Below are 13,515 nucleotides of genomic sequence, written 5' to 3'. Positions count from 1 at the left end.
TTTATTCTTAAATATCCATATGCCGTGGTAAATATAAATAACCAACTACCGTATTTATCGCGGTATAACGCGCTCCCGCGTATACCGCGCACCCCTAAAGTGACCCCCAATCCTGTGGAAAAAAAGTTATTTTTGGACTTACAGTTTTGGTGTCTTGCGCGGCGGCCTCGTCGGGTCCGGCGTCCTTCTGCGGCTTCGGGTGTCCTCTTCGGCGGGTCCGGCGTCCTTCTGGGGCTTCGGGTGTCCTTCTGCGGCTTCGGGTGTCCTTCTGCGGCGGGTCCGGTGTCCTCTTCGGCGGGTCCGGTGTCCTCTTCGGCGGGTCCGGCGTCCTTCTGCGGCGTCCTCGCGTCCTCCCCGCTCGTTTTCCGCGCCGAGTTTTGAATACTGCGCCAGCATATACCGAGCGCAGTACACTCGGGCAGGCTCGGCAACTGTCGCGCTCACGTCCTGTACGTCCTGTACGTCCAGGACGTGACCGCGGAAGAAGCCGAGACTGGCCGACTATACCCGAGTGTACTGGGCTCGGTATATGTCGGCGCAGTATTCAAAACTCGGCGCGGGAAAGCGGGTATCGGCGTATATCGCGCACCCACGATTTTGCCCGGATTTTCAGGGCAAAAAAGTGCGCGATATACTCCTATATATCCTCCACTTCTGGGGTCCCTCACCGATGTTTCTGGCTCCTCCTGCCCTCAGAGAGCCTCAATAGCAAGCTGCAAAGTATAGTATAGAGCAGGGGTCTCCAAACATTCTAAACAAAGGGCCGGTTTATTGTCCTTCAGACTCTTGGAGGGCCGGACTTTGGCCAGCGGGAGTGGGAATTTTCCTGGCATCATTGTTAGTAAACATCTGGTATTAGGGGGAGGAATAGTGCCCCATTGCTGGTATCATAGGGAGGAATAGTGCTCTATTAGTTGTGTTAGTGGGAGAAATGGTGCTCCAATATCGGTGTCAGATGGCAGAATAGTGTCTCGTATCAGTGGGAGGGATAGCGCCCCAAGAGCCGGATAAAGGCAAGCAAAGGGCCGCAGTTTGGAGACCACTGGTATAGAGCATAGTATAGCAAGGTCTAAAAAAAAAAAAACTTCTGCCTTTAGAACCACTCACTTCCTGCCCAGGACTACATGTCCCATGAGGCATTGCTCCTCACACTTGCACATTCACAAATTCTCAGGCACTTGGCGACATGTATGGATGGTGTACTGAGCTGTATGTGTGCTGCACTGTATTTCCTTATATGTAAACAAATAATGCATTCTATATGCAGGCTAACTAATCAACTGGCCAATTAATCGATTATCCTCTTGACCACCGCCCCATGTCCAAAAGACGTCCTGTTTTTAAAGATGGATGTCTCGGTAACGGCAGCAGCTGCTGCCACAACCGAGGTATCCATCTTTTCAGTGGGCGGTGGTGTACACGATAACGGCGGTCTCCGCGGCGGATTCGCCGCGAGATCGCCGTTATCGGTGGCGGGAGAGGGCCTCCCGCCGCTCTCCCGCGCCCTCCGCCGCTTACCGGAGCCGTCGGTAGTGGCGGAGGCGATCGGGACTGTTCGGCAAGTGACTGGGGTTGCGAGTGAAGGAAATATTTCCTTCACCCGTCCCCATAGCTCTGCTGGGCGGAAGTAACATTTTTTTTTTGTCATTTAAAAAAATGACAGTTTCAATTTTTTTTTTCTTTTTTTTGCATTGAAGTCTAAATATGAGATGTGAGGTCTTTTTGACCCCAGTTCTTATATTTAAGAGGACCTGTCATGCTTTTTTCTATTACAAGGGATGTTTACATTCCTTGTAATAGGAATAAAAGTGATAATTTTTTTTTTTTATTTCAGTGTAAAAAATTATTAACTAAATAAAAATAAATAAGAAAACCAAAAAAATTTTTTTTTAAAGCGCCCCGTCCCGACGAGCTCGCGCACAGAAGCGAACGCATACGCGAGTAGCGCCCGCATATGAAAACGGTGTTCAAACCACACAAGTGAGGTATCGCCGCGATCGTTAGAGCGAGAGCAATAATTCTAGCCCTAGACCTCCTCTGTAACTCAAAAAATGCAACCTGTAGAATTTTTTAAACGTCGCCTATCGAGATTTTTAAGGGTAAAAGTTTGACGTCATGCCACGAGCGGGCGCAATTTTTAAGCGTGACATGTTGGGTATCATTTTACTCGGCGTAACATTATCTTGCACAATATGTAAAAAAATTGGGCCAAATTTATTGTTGTCTTATTTTTTAATTAAAAAAAGTGTTTTTTTTTTCCAAAAAAAATGCGCTTGTAAGATCGCTGCGCAAATACGGTGTGACAAAAAGTATTGCAATGATCGCCATTTTATTCTCTAGGGTGTTAGAAAAAAATATATATATAATGTTTGGGGGTTTTAAGTAATTTTCTAGCAAAAAAAAATGTTTTAGTCTCGTAAACACCGAATCTGAAAAACAAGCCCGGTGGTAAAGAGGTTAAAAAAATAGTTGACAACTATTTTTATAATCGATTAGTTGTCAATTAATGGATTAGTTGTTTCAGCCCTACTTTGCACTGCCCCAGTGACAGGCTTGCATTTTTTCTTTGATATTTATTTCCTTGAACAATATTGTTTGTTACCTTTTCATATATACTGGAGTCACCGGCTGATCTTTTATTTCCCAGAGTTACGCTGCAATGATGTGGGAACAAGCCAAATCCTCTCTCCATACTCCAGACACACAGAAGATCCCGTTTGGAGCCAGCCTATCAGAAGAGAAGCTGGAATTACTTAGCGCAGAGCAGATTGGACAGTTACATGAACTCATGCAGGAGGCCACTAAACCTAAGCAGCAGTTTGAGGTGGCCGAAGATTCGGGACAGAAGATATAAACTGCAAGAAAGAAAGATTTCCACTCCGGAAAGCAATTTTTTGTTTAGTATTAAAGTGATATTAAATTATTTTCTTTATTTTTTTGTTAAATAGCTAACATGTTGTAGTTCCTTGCTCTGTGAAGCAGTTTTACACAATACAGGTCAGATCCTCCTCTTTTTGGGTCCCCTGCCAGCACCACTGGCCCCTCCTGCCTGCCGAGTGACCCCAGAGCAAGCAGCTTGCTCTGGGGGCACCCAAGCAGGCTCAAACCCGAGCTGCTTCTCTGCATGTCCGTTCACAACTTGGCCCCACCCCCTCTCTGTCCTCATTGTCTGTGATTGACAGCCAATGGCTCCCACTGCAGTCGCAGCCAATAAGAATGGAGAGACCCCAGCAGAGCCAAAGCTCTCGTGCACATCGCTAGATCGCGATGGGGCTCAGGTAAGTATTAGGGGGGCTGTTATATTGTTATACAGAGAATGCATGAAGGTAAAAAGCCTTGAGCCTTTAGAACCACTTTAACCACTTGCCTACTGTACACATACATGCCATCTAGACGCCTTGCAGACAGCGACCTGGGAAAAGACGGCCTTCAATGGAGCGGACATCGATGACCCATGGCTGATAAGTGCAGACGATCGTATCGTCGATCTGCTGGGTTGGTGCCGCGTAGATGTCTGACGAACAGCAAGCAGAGTTAGGCCATCCGGGGCTGGGTTGAAGTTGCTCGATCCCCACGTGGTAGGCCGCGGCCTCTTTCGCAGAGAGATGTGTCCTCGGCAAGGCCCAGGAAGAAGAGAGGGTGGGGCATATCTCCTGATCCGCCCCACCCTCTGGCACCCCGAGTGACTGTCATCGTATCTGTGAGCCCAACCAAGAGGATTGTGGGACTAGTAGTCTTCCAGACTGGCGTTCCAGTTGCGTGACATTACATCTGGACAACACATCCCAGAAGTCCCCTCGGGTTGTAGCAAGGATCCCTGGGACGTGTAGTCCAGATGTAATGTCATGCAACTGGAACGCCAGTCTGGAAGACTACTAGTCTCACAATCCTCTTGGGCTCACAGATATAATGGCCCGGATTCAGATAGAGATACGACGGCGTATCTCCTGATACGCCGTCGTATCTCTGAGTTCCGTCGGATCTATGCGGCTGATTCATAGAATCAGGTTCCGCATAGATCTCCCTAAGATCCGACAGGTGTAAGTGACTTACACAGTCGGATCTTAGGCTGCAATCTCCCGCTGGCCGCTAGGTGGCGTTTCGTTTTCTGTACGCAACGAATATGCAAATGAGGAGTTCCGCCGATTCAGAAACGAACGCCCGCCCATCGTTTTTACGTCGCTTGCGTTCGGCTTTTTCCGGCGTATAGTTACCCCTGCTATGTAAGGGGTATCCTATGTTAGGTATTGCCGTCGTTCCTGCGCCGAGTTTTGAATTTTTACGTTGTTTGCGTAAGTCGATTCAGAATACGGCCGGACGCAAGTTACGCTCACGCTGGAGCAATGCACGCTGGGAAAAATCGCGGACGGCACATGCGCTGTTGGATCGGCGCGGGGATGCGCCTGATTTAAAATTGTAGACGCCCCCTAGCCGTGGAATTTGAATTCCGCCGGGGGATTTACGATACGCTGCCGCAAGTTTTGAGGTAAGTGCTTTCTGAATACAGCACTAGCCTCAAAAACTTGCGCCGGCGGATCGTAAATGAGATAGATTACGCGGATCTAAAGATCCGCTAATCTATCTGAATCTACCCCAATGAGTCACTTGCGCCCAGCACTAGAGGGATATAACTATAGATGAGGAATAACCGGGAAATTGCACAATATTATAACTGTAGTCCACTATCGCTACATTTCCATGCAAAGACATCAAAGTCATATTGTTCTGAACAAAATTGTAATATGATGATGGCACAAGAAAACCTTTACAGATACAAATCTCCAGCAAATGGTGTACTGTATGTGGAAAGCGCATATAAATGGTAATTCTTGGTCACTTCTAGTATCCAGCCAATAATCTGTGTAGGCCTAAATGTATTATCTGAGGATTGTAATATTCACAGTCAATATGATTGTAAGAGATATAATTCCCGTATTCCAATGTTGCTTTGCAAAGATAAATATGGACATAGGTAGAAAAGTACCGACCACAATCGGGGAAAATGATTTTCTTGCTTAATACTACACAGATTGATATCAATATGTGAAAAAAAGCACTTTCCATAATAGGTATAGTGATGGACAATACAGTCTCACCATGTACCTTATTCCGAAACGGATTAAATTAATTATTTTCCTCATAATTCTACAAACCCCCTGAATACTGCATAATGACAACCCGAAAGAAGTTTGTTTGAAATCTTTTCAAATTTATTAAAAATAAAAAAACGAAAAAACTCTCATGTACATAAGTGTAGCGCCCTGCTCCCAAATGACTGGGCGCTATGTTCAATTTAGTGGGTGTCTGAGCCGATAATGTGGCTCAGACTGTATGATTTGTTCTAAATTAGCCTCTGCCCTGGCAGTGGCTGTGCCTGATGGCATTTTCCCACTGTTGCCTGTGGGCGGCGATACCCCCACAGGTCAGTGTTGGAACACGGGCAAGTCATAGGTCATGACGTATCTTTCCCTGGAAACAGCCCAGTGGGAGTGGTGCCCCGCTGTGCATGCCGGGAAGGGATACTTAGAGGGCAGACGCCATATTTTGGGGTTTTTCGCCTCGTGGCCCTCCTACGCGAGGTATGTGCTATGTGATTTCCAGCCCCGGGACCACGTTGACCCGAGGCTGCATCTCTACCAGTAGGCTCAGTTATGCTGACTGGGGCCTATGAATCAAGAGGAATCCCAAGCTGTCCATCTAAGAGACAGAAGCTACACTTAGGCCCAGATTCTTGTAGATCGGCGCATTTTTATGCCGGCGTACCGCATCTCAGATGCGTTACGCCGACGTAACTTAGAGAGGCAAGCTCTGTATTCTCTAATCAAAAGCGTGCATTTTTGCGCCGGCGTACCATAAAATCGTCGGCGTAAGACGGCGTAATTGAAAGTAGGAAGGAAGTGGGCGTAATCCATTTAAATGAACCATGAACCCATGCAAATGAAGGTCCAAAAGAACGGCGCATGCGCTGTCACGTGATCGTATGTCCCGCGCCCCTCTGCGCATGCTCACAATTACGCCTGTCGTTAATCCTGAGTTACGCCGGCCCACCGTTTACGCCCAGGGCATAAATACGCCCAGACATGCGCCTGTCGAGTGCAAAAGTACACCTGTTTGGTTTGGGGAATATACTTTTGCGCTATTATTGTGGACATGTCTGCCCGGCGTTCTGGGAACAGAAAAAAAAACTTCTCCCCAGAGGAGAAGGGCATCATCCTTGCTGCCATGGAGAGGTACTACGATCGCCTCCATGGGGCACGTAGCAAGGACACCAGTAAGGGCAGAAGGGACGAGATCCTTATGAGGATCACCAACCAAGTGAATGCCGTGGGCAATGAGGTGGGGAGGCCCCAGGACATCTCAAAGAAGATGAACGATCTTCGCAGGAGGGCGAAGGAGAAGATGGCCATCATGGCGAGGCATGCCAGGGGCACTGGTGGTGGACCAGCCTCTAGGGCCTGTCTGACTCCTGACGAGCAGGTGGTTGCCCGCTGCCTTACTAGGGTGCAAGTGGAGGGAGTGCAGGGCTACGACTCAGTTAAGCCGCCCTTGAGGACAGGTAAGTGTTTTTTTTTTACTATCTGGTGTGTAGCATGTGAGGGGGGGAAGGGAATATGTGACAAGTGTGTGGATCCACCAACATGTGAATGTTTTGTGTCATCCGCAGATGTCCAGGAGGGAGTGGGGCCATCTGGTGCCCCTGCCCGTCCCACACCATCCCCTGATGATTCTGCCCCTGACCCCCTGGGAAGCCAAGAGGCATTGGTGGAGGGGAGTGGTGGCCAGACCTCCAGTTATGAGGTCATTCAGGATGTTGCTGAACATTTGGGTGAGGAGGTGTCCCTCTATCTCGAGGAGTCGTCCATCTTGGCTGGTCATTCCCGGATGTCAAGCCTCCAATTCTTTAGTCCCTCTGGCTCCATCCCCGACCCACCCACTCCCTCAAGTCCCTCCCCCTATGCCAGGCCTGAAGCCTCTCCTGGCAACCAGGAAGACCAGGGGGGTTCGGGACTACCTGCCAGTGAACCTGACCACTGCCCAGGACTCGCAGACCCGCCATATGGGTGAGATGGCCCAGGACATGAGGAGAGTGGCCGACAGCCTGGACTCCAGGGGATACATCAATGATGGTCTGCATGATGTGGTTGGCAACACAGCAGCTGTCATTTCCTGCTTGGGGGAGCTGCAGGCCATAACGGCTACCCTCGTGGCAGAGGTGCGGACCCTGTCAGAGGCCGTCCAGGGCCACACAGCTGCCATTGAGACGGTCACAGCAGATGCAGGCAGAAACCAACAACATTCTGACCCGCATAGCCGTGGCGTTAGAGGGCAGGCCTCCAGCCATGGTGGATGCTCCTCCACCTGATGTCCCCCCCCCCACCGTCAACCAGGCAGTTGCGGAGCCGTGGCCGTGGCCGTGGCAACTATTTTTTTTGTTTATTGCTCTGGTTAAGAGTTTATTTTTTTGTTTATTGCTCTGGTTAAGAGTTTTTTTTTTTTTTGTAATAATGCACACGGTGAGGCGTGCAGATTAGTGTGAGTGGTGTGTGAATGTGGGGGGGTGACACTCCTGCCAGCAAAGGGGTGTCACCCTCGGTCGTTGGGGAGAATTTATCCCCACGACCAGTGTGAATGTAGTATGAATGGTCAGCAACATAATTGGAGCCTTGCCGTGGCGTTGCTGCAAGTCCTGCTTGGTGGTGTGTGTGCTAGGGACCACAGTGGTGTGCATGCGTGCATTCTCCTTGTGCCATGATAAATGTGTGTTTAATGTGCAAAGATACGTTCCACGAGACAACTCCTGACTGCTGTTCCCTCAGCAGACGGGTATCCTCGGGCAGGAGGGGAATGTCTGGTTCGGGGGTCAGGTCATCACGTATGTCAATTTCCAGGCCCTTTCTCTGATGGAATGCCAGTGCTTCCGATTGCAGTATTTGTGCTCTGTGTCACGGGGGGCTGTAGTGCCACATGGGTGCAATCAATGGCCCCCACAGTGCGTGGAAATCCTGCAATTCTGACAAAATCCGCCATTGCCTTATTCCGCAGGTGCTCCTGGGTGGGTCTGATGATGTGGTGGGACATGAGTCTGAGGATTGCGGGGACAACCTGGTGCACACATCTGCTCATGCTGGTTTGTGACATCCCAGCCACAACTCCACTTGTACGCTAAAATGATCCACTGGCGAGGAAATGCAGTGTTGCCAGTACCTTGACCAGTGGCTGCACTGCATATGAGCGGTGTGTCTGGCTGGTGATGTCATCATGCAGGGCTGTGGCTATTTCCTGGATGGCATCAGTGTTGAATCTGAAGATGCGATACACCTCCGAATCACCCATGCCAAAGATGTTTATGCGCGTTCGGTATATCCTCTCCCGTGCCCTCCTACGTGCCTGGGCGCACACTAGTAGTGCTATGACCATGGATGCCCCTGGCATGTTGGCATACAGATGTCTTGTCCTGCAAGTGTGGTTGCTCAGCTCGTCCCTAACGGTGCTGCTGAAGCTGCTCTCCAGCTGACCTGCACACGTCTGGTGCAAAGTTGCCCCTGCTTTATGAGGGGCAAGTTTAGGCCGGACGTACAGCTTACGCGCACCGCGCGTAGCCTGCGTCGCGCAGACGTACGTTCGGGAATCGGCGCATCTCCCTCATTTGCATATTTGAATAGGAAATCAATGGGAGCGCAAGATGCTCCCAGCGTAAATATGCGCCTACGCTACGCCGGCGTAGAAAAGTTACGCCGGTCGGAAGAAGCCTATTTTCAGGCATATCTGGTTCTGTGGGTACAGCGCATAGATACGACGGCGCATATTTACACTTACCCCACGCATCTAGAGATACGCCAGCGTAACTTCTTTGAGAATCTGGGCCTTAATGAAGGAAACCAGGGGAGGCCAAGTGGAAGGCTTATGTCTCGGGATAGGCCTGGTGACCTTATTAAGGAGGAATCCACAATTCAAGTTGTCCTACAGATCGCTGGTTTGGCTTAAAGGCTCTTTAACCGCTTTACTACCGGCCGCCATCAATTTCTGTGAGGAAGATCCCAAGCGAGTTGTGCTGTTCAGTGGGGAGTCAGTCTGAGGTGAGCCAGGAGGCAGGCGATCCAACAGGGCCTAGACAATCCATTGGGGATCGGGGTTGCCGGACACTGAGAAGTTGGATGTTGCAACTTGTCAGTCGGTGACCCCCAAAAACCAAGAAAGCTACCTGAGGGAGATTCAGGCAATTAGATTATTGAGAAGGATTCACTCCAGTAGGGGTTTTCTTAGTTAACCACTTAAGGACCCCTTAACGCCGATATACGTCGGCAGAATGGCATGGCTGGGCACAGGCACGTGGTCCCGATCGCCGCCGGTGTCCCGCAATTGGTCACAGGAGCTGAAGAACGGGAATGGGTGTGTGTAAACACAGCTTTCCCGTTCTTCACTGTGGTGCTGTCAGTGATCATCTGTTCCCCACCCCCTACTGTTAGAAACACATACGAGGTCACACTTAACCCCTACAGCACCCCCTAGTGGTTAACTCCTAAACTGTTCTTTAACAACCCCACAACACACTACACACGGCCGACTTGCAAGCGGCCTTATATAGTGGGGGGCGTGTACTAAACCCCCTGAGCCATAATTGGCCAAAGCCACCCTGGCTTTGGCCAACTCCTAAACTGCAATTGCTATTTTCACAGTAATCAATGCATTTTTATAACACTTTTCCCAAAAATGTGTCAAAATTGTCCGATGTGTCCGCCATAATGTCGCAGTCACGAAAAAAACGCTGATTGACATCATTAGTAGTTAAAAAATATTAATAAAAATGCCATAAAACTATCCCCTTTATTGTAAACGCTATAAATTTTGCGCAAACCAATTGATAAACAATTTTTTTTTACCAAAAATATATAGAAGAATACGTATCGGCCTAAACTGAGAAAAAAATAATGTTTTTTTATATCTTTTTTGGGGATATTTATTATAGCAAAAAAGTAAAAAATATTGATTTTTTTTCAAAATTGTTTTTGTTTATAGCACAAACAATAAAAACCGCAGAGGTGATCAAATACCACCAAAATAAAGCTCTATTTGTGGGGAAAAAAAGCACGTAAATTTTGTTTGGGAGCCACATCGCACGACCGCGCAATTGTCAGTTAAAGCGACGCAGTGCCGAATCGCAAAAACTGGCCAGGTCCTTTACCTGCATAATGGTCCAGGTCTTAAGTGGTTAAGCGCTTCCTCCTGCATGCATGCCTAAGCTAAGGGCAGATGGATTCCAGGAAGTAAATGCTACATGAATCATCTGTCCTTACTCAAGATGGCCACAGCCAGAAATGCTAAGGGGGGGGGGGGGGGTGTTTTTTCAAAATGATTTATCAGCAAAATGAGGCATGGATGGATGGATGGATGGGGGAGTTTTCTTTGAATATTAAAAATAAATTGGTGTTTTTGGTTTGTGGTGTAATTCTGCTTTATGGCCCAAAACATCCATTGCTTTCCGCTTAACCACTTGCTTACTGGGCACATATACCCCCCTCCTGCCCAGGTGAAATTTCAGCTTTCGCCACTGCGTCGCTTTAACTAACAATTGCGCGGTCGTGCGACGTGGCTTTCAAACAAAATTGACGTCCTTTTTTTCCCACAAATAGAGCTTTCTTTTGGTGGTATTTGATCGCCTGTGCGGTTTTTATTTTTTGCGCTATAAACAAAAAAGAGCGACAATTTTGAAAAAAATACAATATTTTTTACTTGTTGCTATAATAAATATCCCAATTTAAAAAAAAAAAACACATTTTTTTCTCAGTTTAGGCCGATGCGTATTCTTCTACATATTTTTGGTAAAAAAAAAAAATCGCAATAAGCGACTGGTTTGTGCAAAAGTTATAGCGCCTACAAAATAGGGGACAGAATTATTATTTTTTATTCGTTTTTTTTTTACTAGAAATGGCGGCGATCTGCGATTTTTATTGGGACTGCGACGTTATGGCGGACACATCGGACACTTTTGACACATTTTTGGCGCCATTCACATTTATACTGCGATCAGTGCTATAAATATGCACTAATTACAGTATAAATGTGACTGGCATTGAAGGGGTTAACACTAGGGGGTGAGGAAGGGGGTAAATGTATTCCCTGCATTGTGTTCTAACTGTGGGGGAAGGGGGGGTGACTGGGGGAGGTGACCGATCTATGTCCCTATGTACAAGAGACACAGATCGGTCTCCTCTCCAGAGACAGCACCGCTGTCTCTGTGTAAAACGGCAATGAGAGATGATCTCATATGTTTACATATGAGATCATCTCTCATTGGCCGCACAGATCGCATCGCAAAAGGCCACTCTGATTGGCCGTTCGCGGCGATCTGTAATTGGCTGTGTCCAAGGGACACGGCCAACACAGAGTTTCCCCGCTGTGCGCTCTGGAGCGCGCAAAGGGGCGGACGTCAATTGACGTCCACTTGGATTTTCGGATCCGCGCTGTAGCCGTCATTTGACTATAGCGCGGATCCCAAGCGGTTAATATCGGTCACTTTACGAAAAGTTGAAATTTGCCTTCCACTAATAAAAACGAACACATCTCCATATTTTACTGCAGGATTGAAATGCTGGATTCATTCGGCTGGATGAGACTGAACAACCACATAATTATTTCCACGTCTAAAAGCATCTGCCATTAAAGTATTTAGTGGACAGGGAATCAATGTCATTAATCCTCTTAATTACACCCACTTGAGATCCGTTCATTTGCATGTCAATTGAACCGAGTTTCACAATGCAGAGGCAATCACTTTATTCCTAATGTGATATGAAAAAAGAGAGTGGGATTTTAAAGGGTTAAAATAATTCTAACAATTGCAAATTTCACTGAAGTTGTGTTACTTATACAAAGTCCCCTCCCCCACAAAAAAGTATTTTTGTTTTCTTTTCAGTAATTTACTAAACTGCCCCTATATAGGCAGTGGGCCAGATCCACAGACGAAGTACGCCGGCGTATCTACTGATACGCTGGCGTACTTTCGAATTTCCCGCGTTGTATCTTTCCTCAAAACAAGATACGACGGCTTCTGGGTTAGATCCGACAGGTATACGTCTTCGTACGCCTTCGGATCTAAGATGCAATACTTCGGCGTCCGCTGGGTGGCGTTTTCCATGTCGGGTATGCAAATTAGCGATTTACGATGATCCACGAAGGTACGCGCGGCCGTCGCATTCTCTTACGTCATCTGTAGTTGGCTTTTTCCGGCGTATAGTTAAAGCTGGTATTTTGCAGCGTATAGATAGAATTGACATTTTAAGTATGGCCGTCGTTCCCGCGTCGAAATTTGAATTTTTTTTTTGCGTAAGTCGTCCGTGAATAGGGATGGACGTAACTCACGTCTAAGTTAAAAAAATGACGTCCTAGCGACGTCATTTAGCGCAATGCACGGCGGAAAATTTCAGGACGACGCATGCGCAGTTCATTTGGCACGGGACGCGCTTCATTTAAATGAAACCCGCCCCCAACCCGCCCAATTTCAAATCCGCCGCCAGAAATACACTACGCCGCCGTAACTTACGGCACGAACTCGCTGAGGATTCGAATATACGCCAGGTAAGGTATGGTGGCGTAGCGTATCTCTGATACGCTGCGCCGATCTAAATGTATGTGGATCTGGCCCAGCATGTTTAGGACTAGGAATTAGAGATGAGCCAAACTCAAGCTTCTTAAAGGGGAGCCCCCGTTTTACTTACCTCACCGCTCGAAAGTCCCGAGCGCGTCCCCCTCATCCTGTTTGGTTCCCAGCCTGGTCGTTGATTGGCTAGGTTGGACGGATTGATTTCAGTGCAGCCATTGGCTGCCGCTGCTGTCAATCACATCCAATGACGCGGCGCGCCGGGGGGCGGGGCCGAGTGACACAGTTGGCGGCTATGGCCGCCGCTGTATCACGGGAGCGCGCTCGAAAGAGCTTTCCACCATGCGAGGGAGCTCGCATGAAGGTAGTAAGCTCTTGCGAGGAGGAGCTGAGACAGCCGCCGAGGGACCCCAGAAGACCGGGTTCGGGGACACTCTGTGCAAAACGAGCTGCACAGTGGAGGTAAGTATAATATGTTTGTTATTTTACCCAAAATTTGTTTTCTACTTTAGTGTTCCTTTAAGGCATAGTTTTGAGTTCCTGTGTGCATCTCTGGTCCATGGGGGCCTAGTAATGGCAATGCTCAGCGATTTTTAGTGGGACTGTGACATTGCGGCGGACAGATCAGACACTTTTGACACTTTTTTTAGGTCCATTGACATCTATACAGTGATCAGAGCTATAAAAATGCGCTGATTACTGTATAAATGACACTGACAGGGAAGGGGTTAACACTGGGGGATGATCAAAGGGTTAAATGTTCCCCAGGGAGGTGCTTTCTAACTGTGGGGAAAGCACCTCCCTGGGGAACATTTAACCCTATTGTCCTGGAATGAATGTGCCCAGGACAGACTGTCGTGGAAGAATTCCCTTGGGCTTTGTACGCAAATCCACACCGCGCCAAAATGTGCACTTCC

The 13,515-nt window shown here is 48.1% G+C and overlaps 1 protein-coding gene across 1 annotated transcript in view; it reads left to right on the top strand.

Moving 5' to 3' along the window:
• SDHAF3 (succinate dehydrogenase complex assembly factor 3) overlaps window positions 1-2,924 on the top strand; it is a 56,564-nt gene extending 53,640 nt beyond the window's left edge. The window contains exon 3 of the mRNA XM_040352293.1: window positions 2,648-2,924. Within this exon, the coding sequence (XP_040208227.1) occupies window positions 2,648-2,854 (207 nt within the window). The 3' untranslated portion in view covers window positions 2,855-2,924. The remainder of the gene's footprint in view (window positions 1-2,647) is intronic.
• Window positions 2,925-13,515: the final 10,591 nt, after the last annotated feature.

This window comes from Rana temporaria, chromosome 5 (genome assembly GCF_905171775.1).
Source record: "Rana temporaria chromosome 5, aRanTem1.1, whole genome shotgun sequence".
NCBI classification, from domain to species: Eukaryota; Metazoa; Chordata; class Amphibia; order Anura; family Ranidae; genus Rana; species Rana temporaria.
This window is presented reverse-complemented; position numbering and strand designations above follow the sequence as displayed.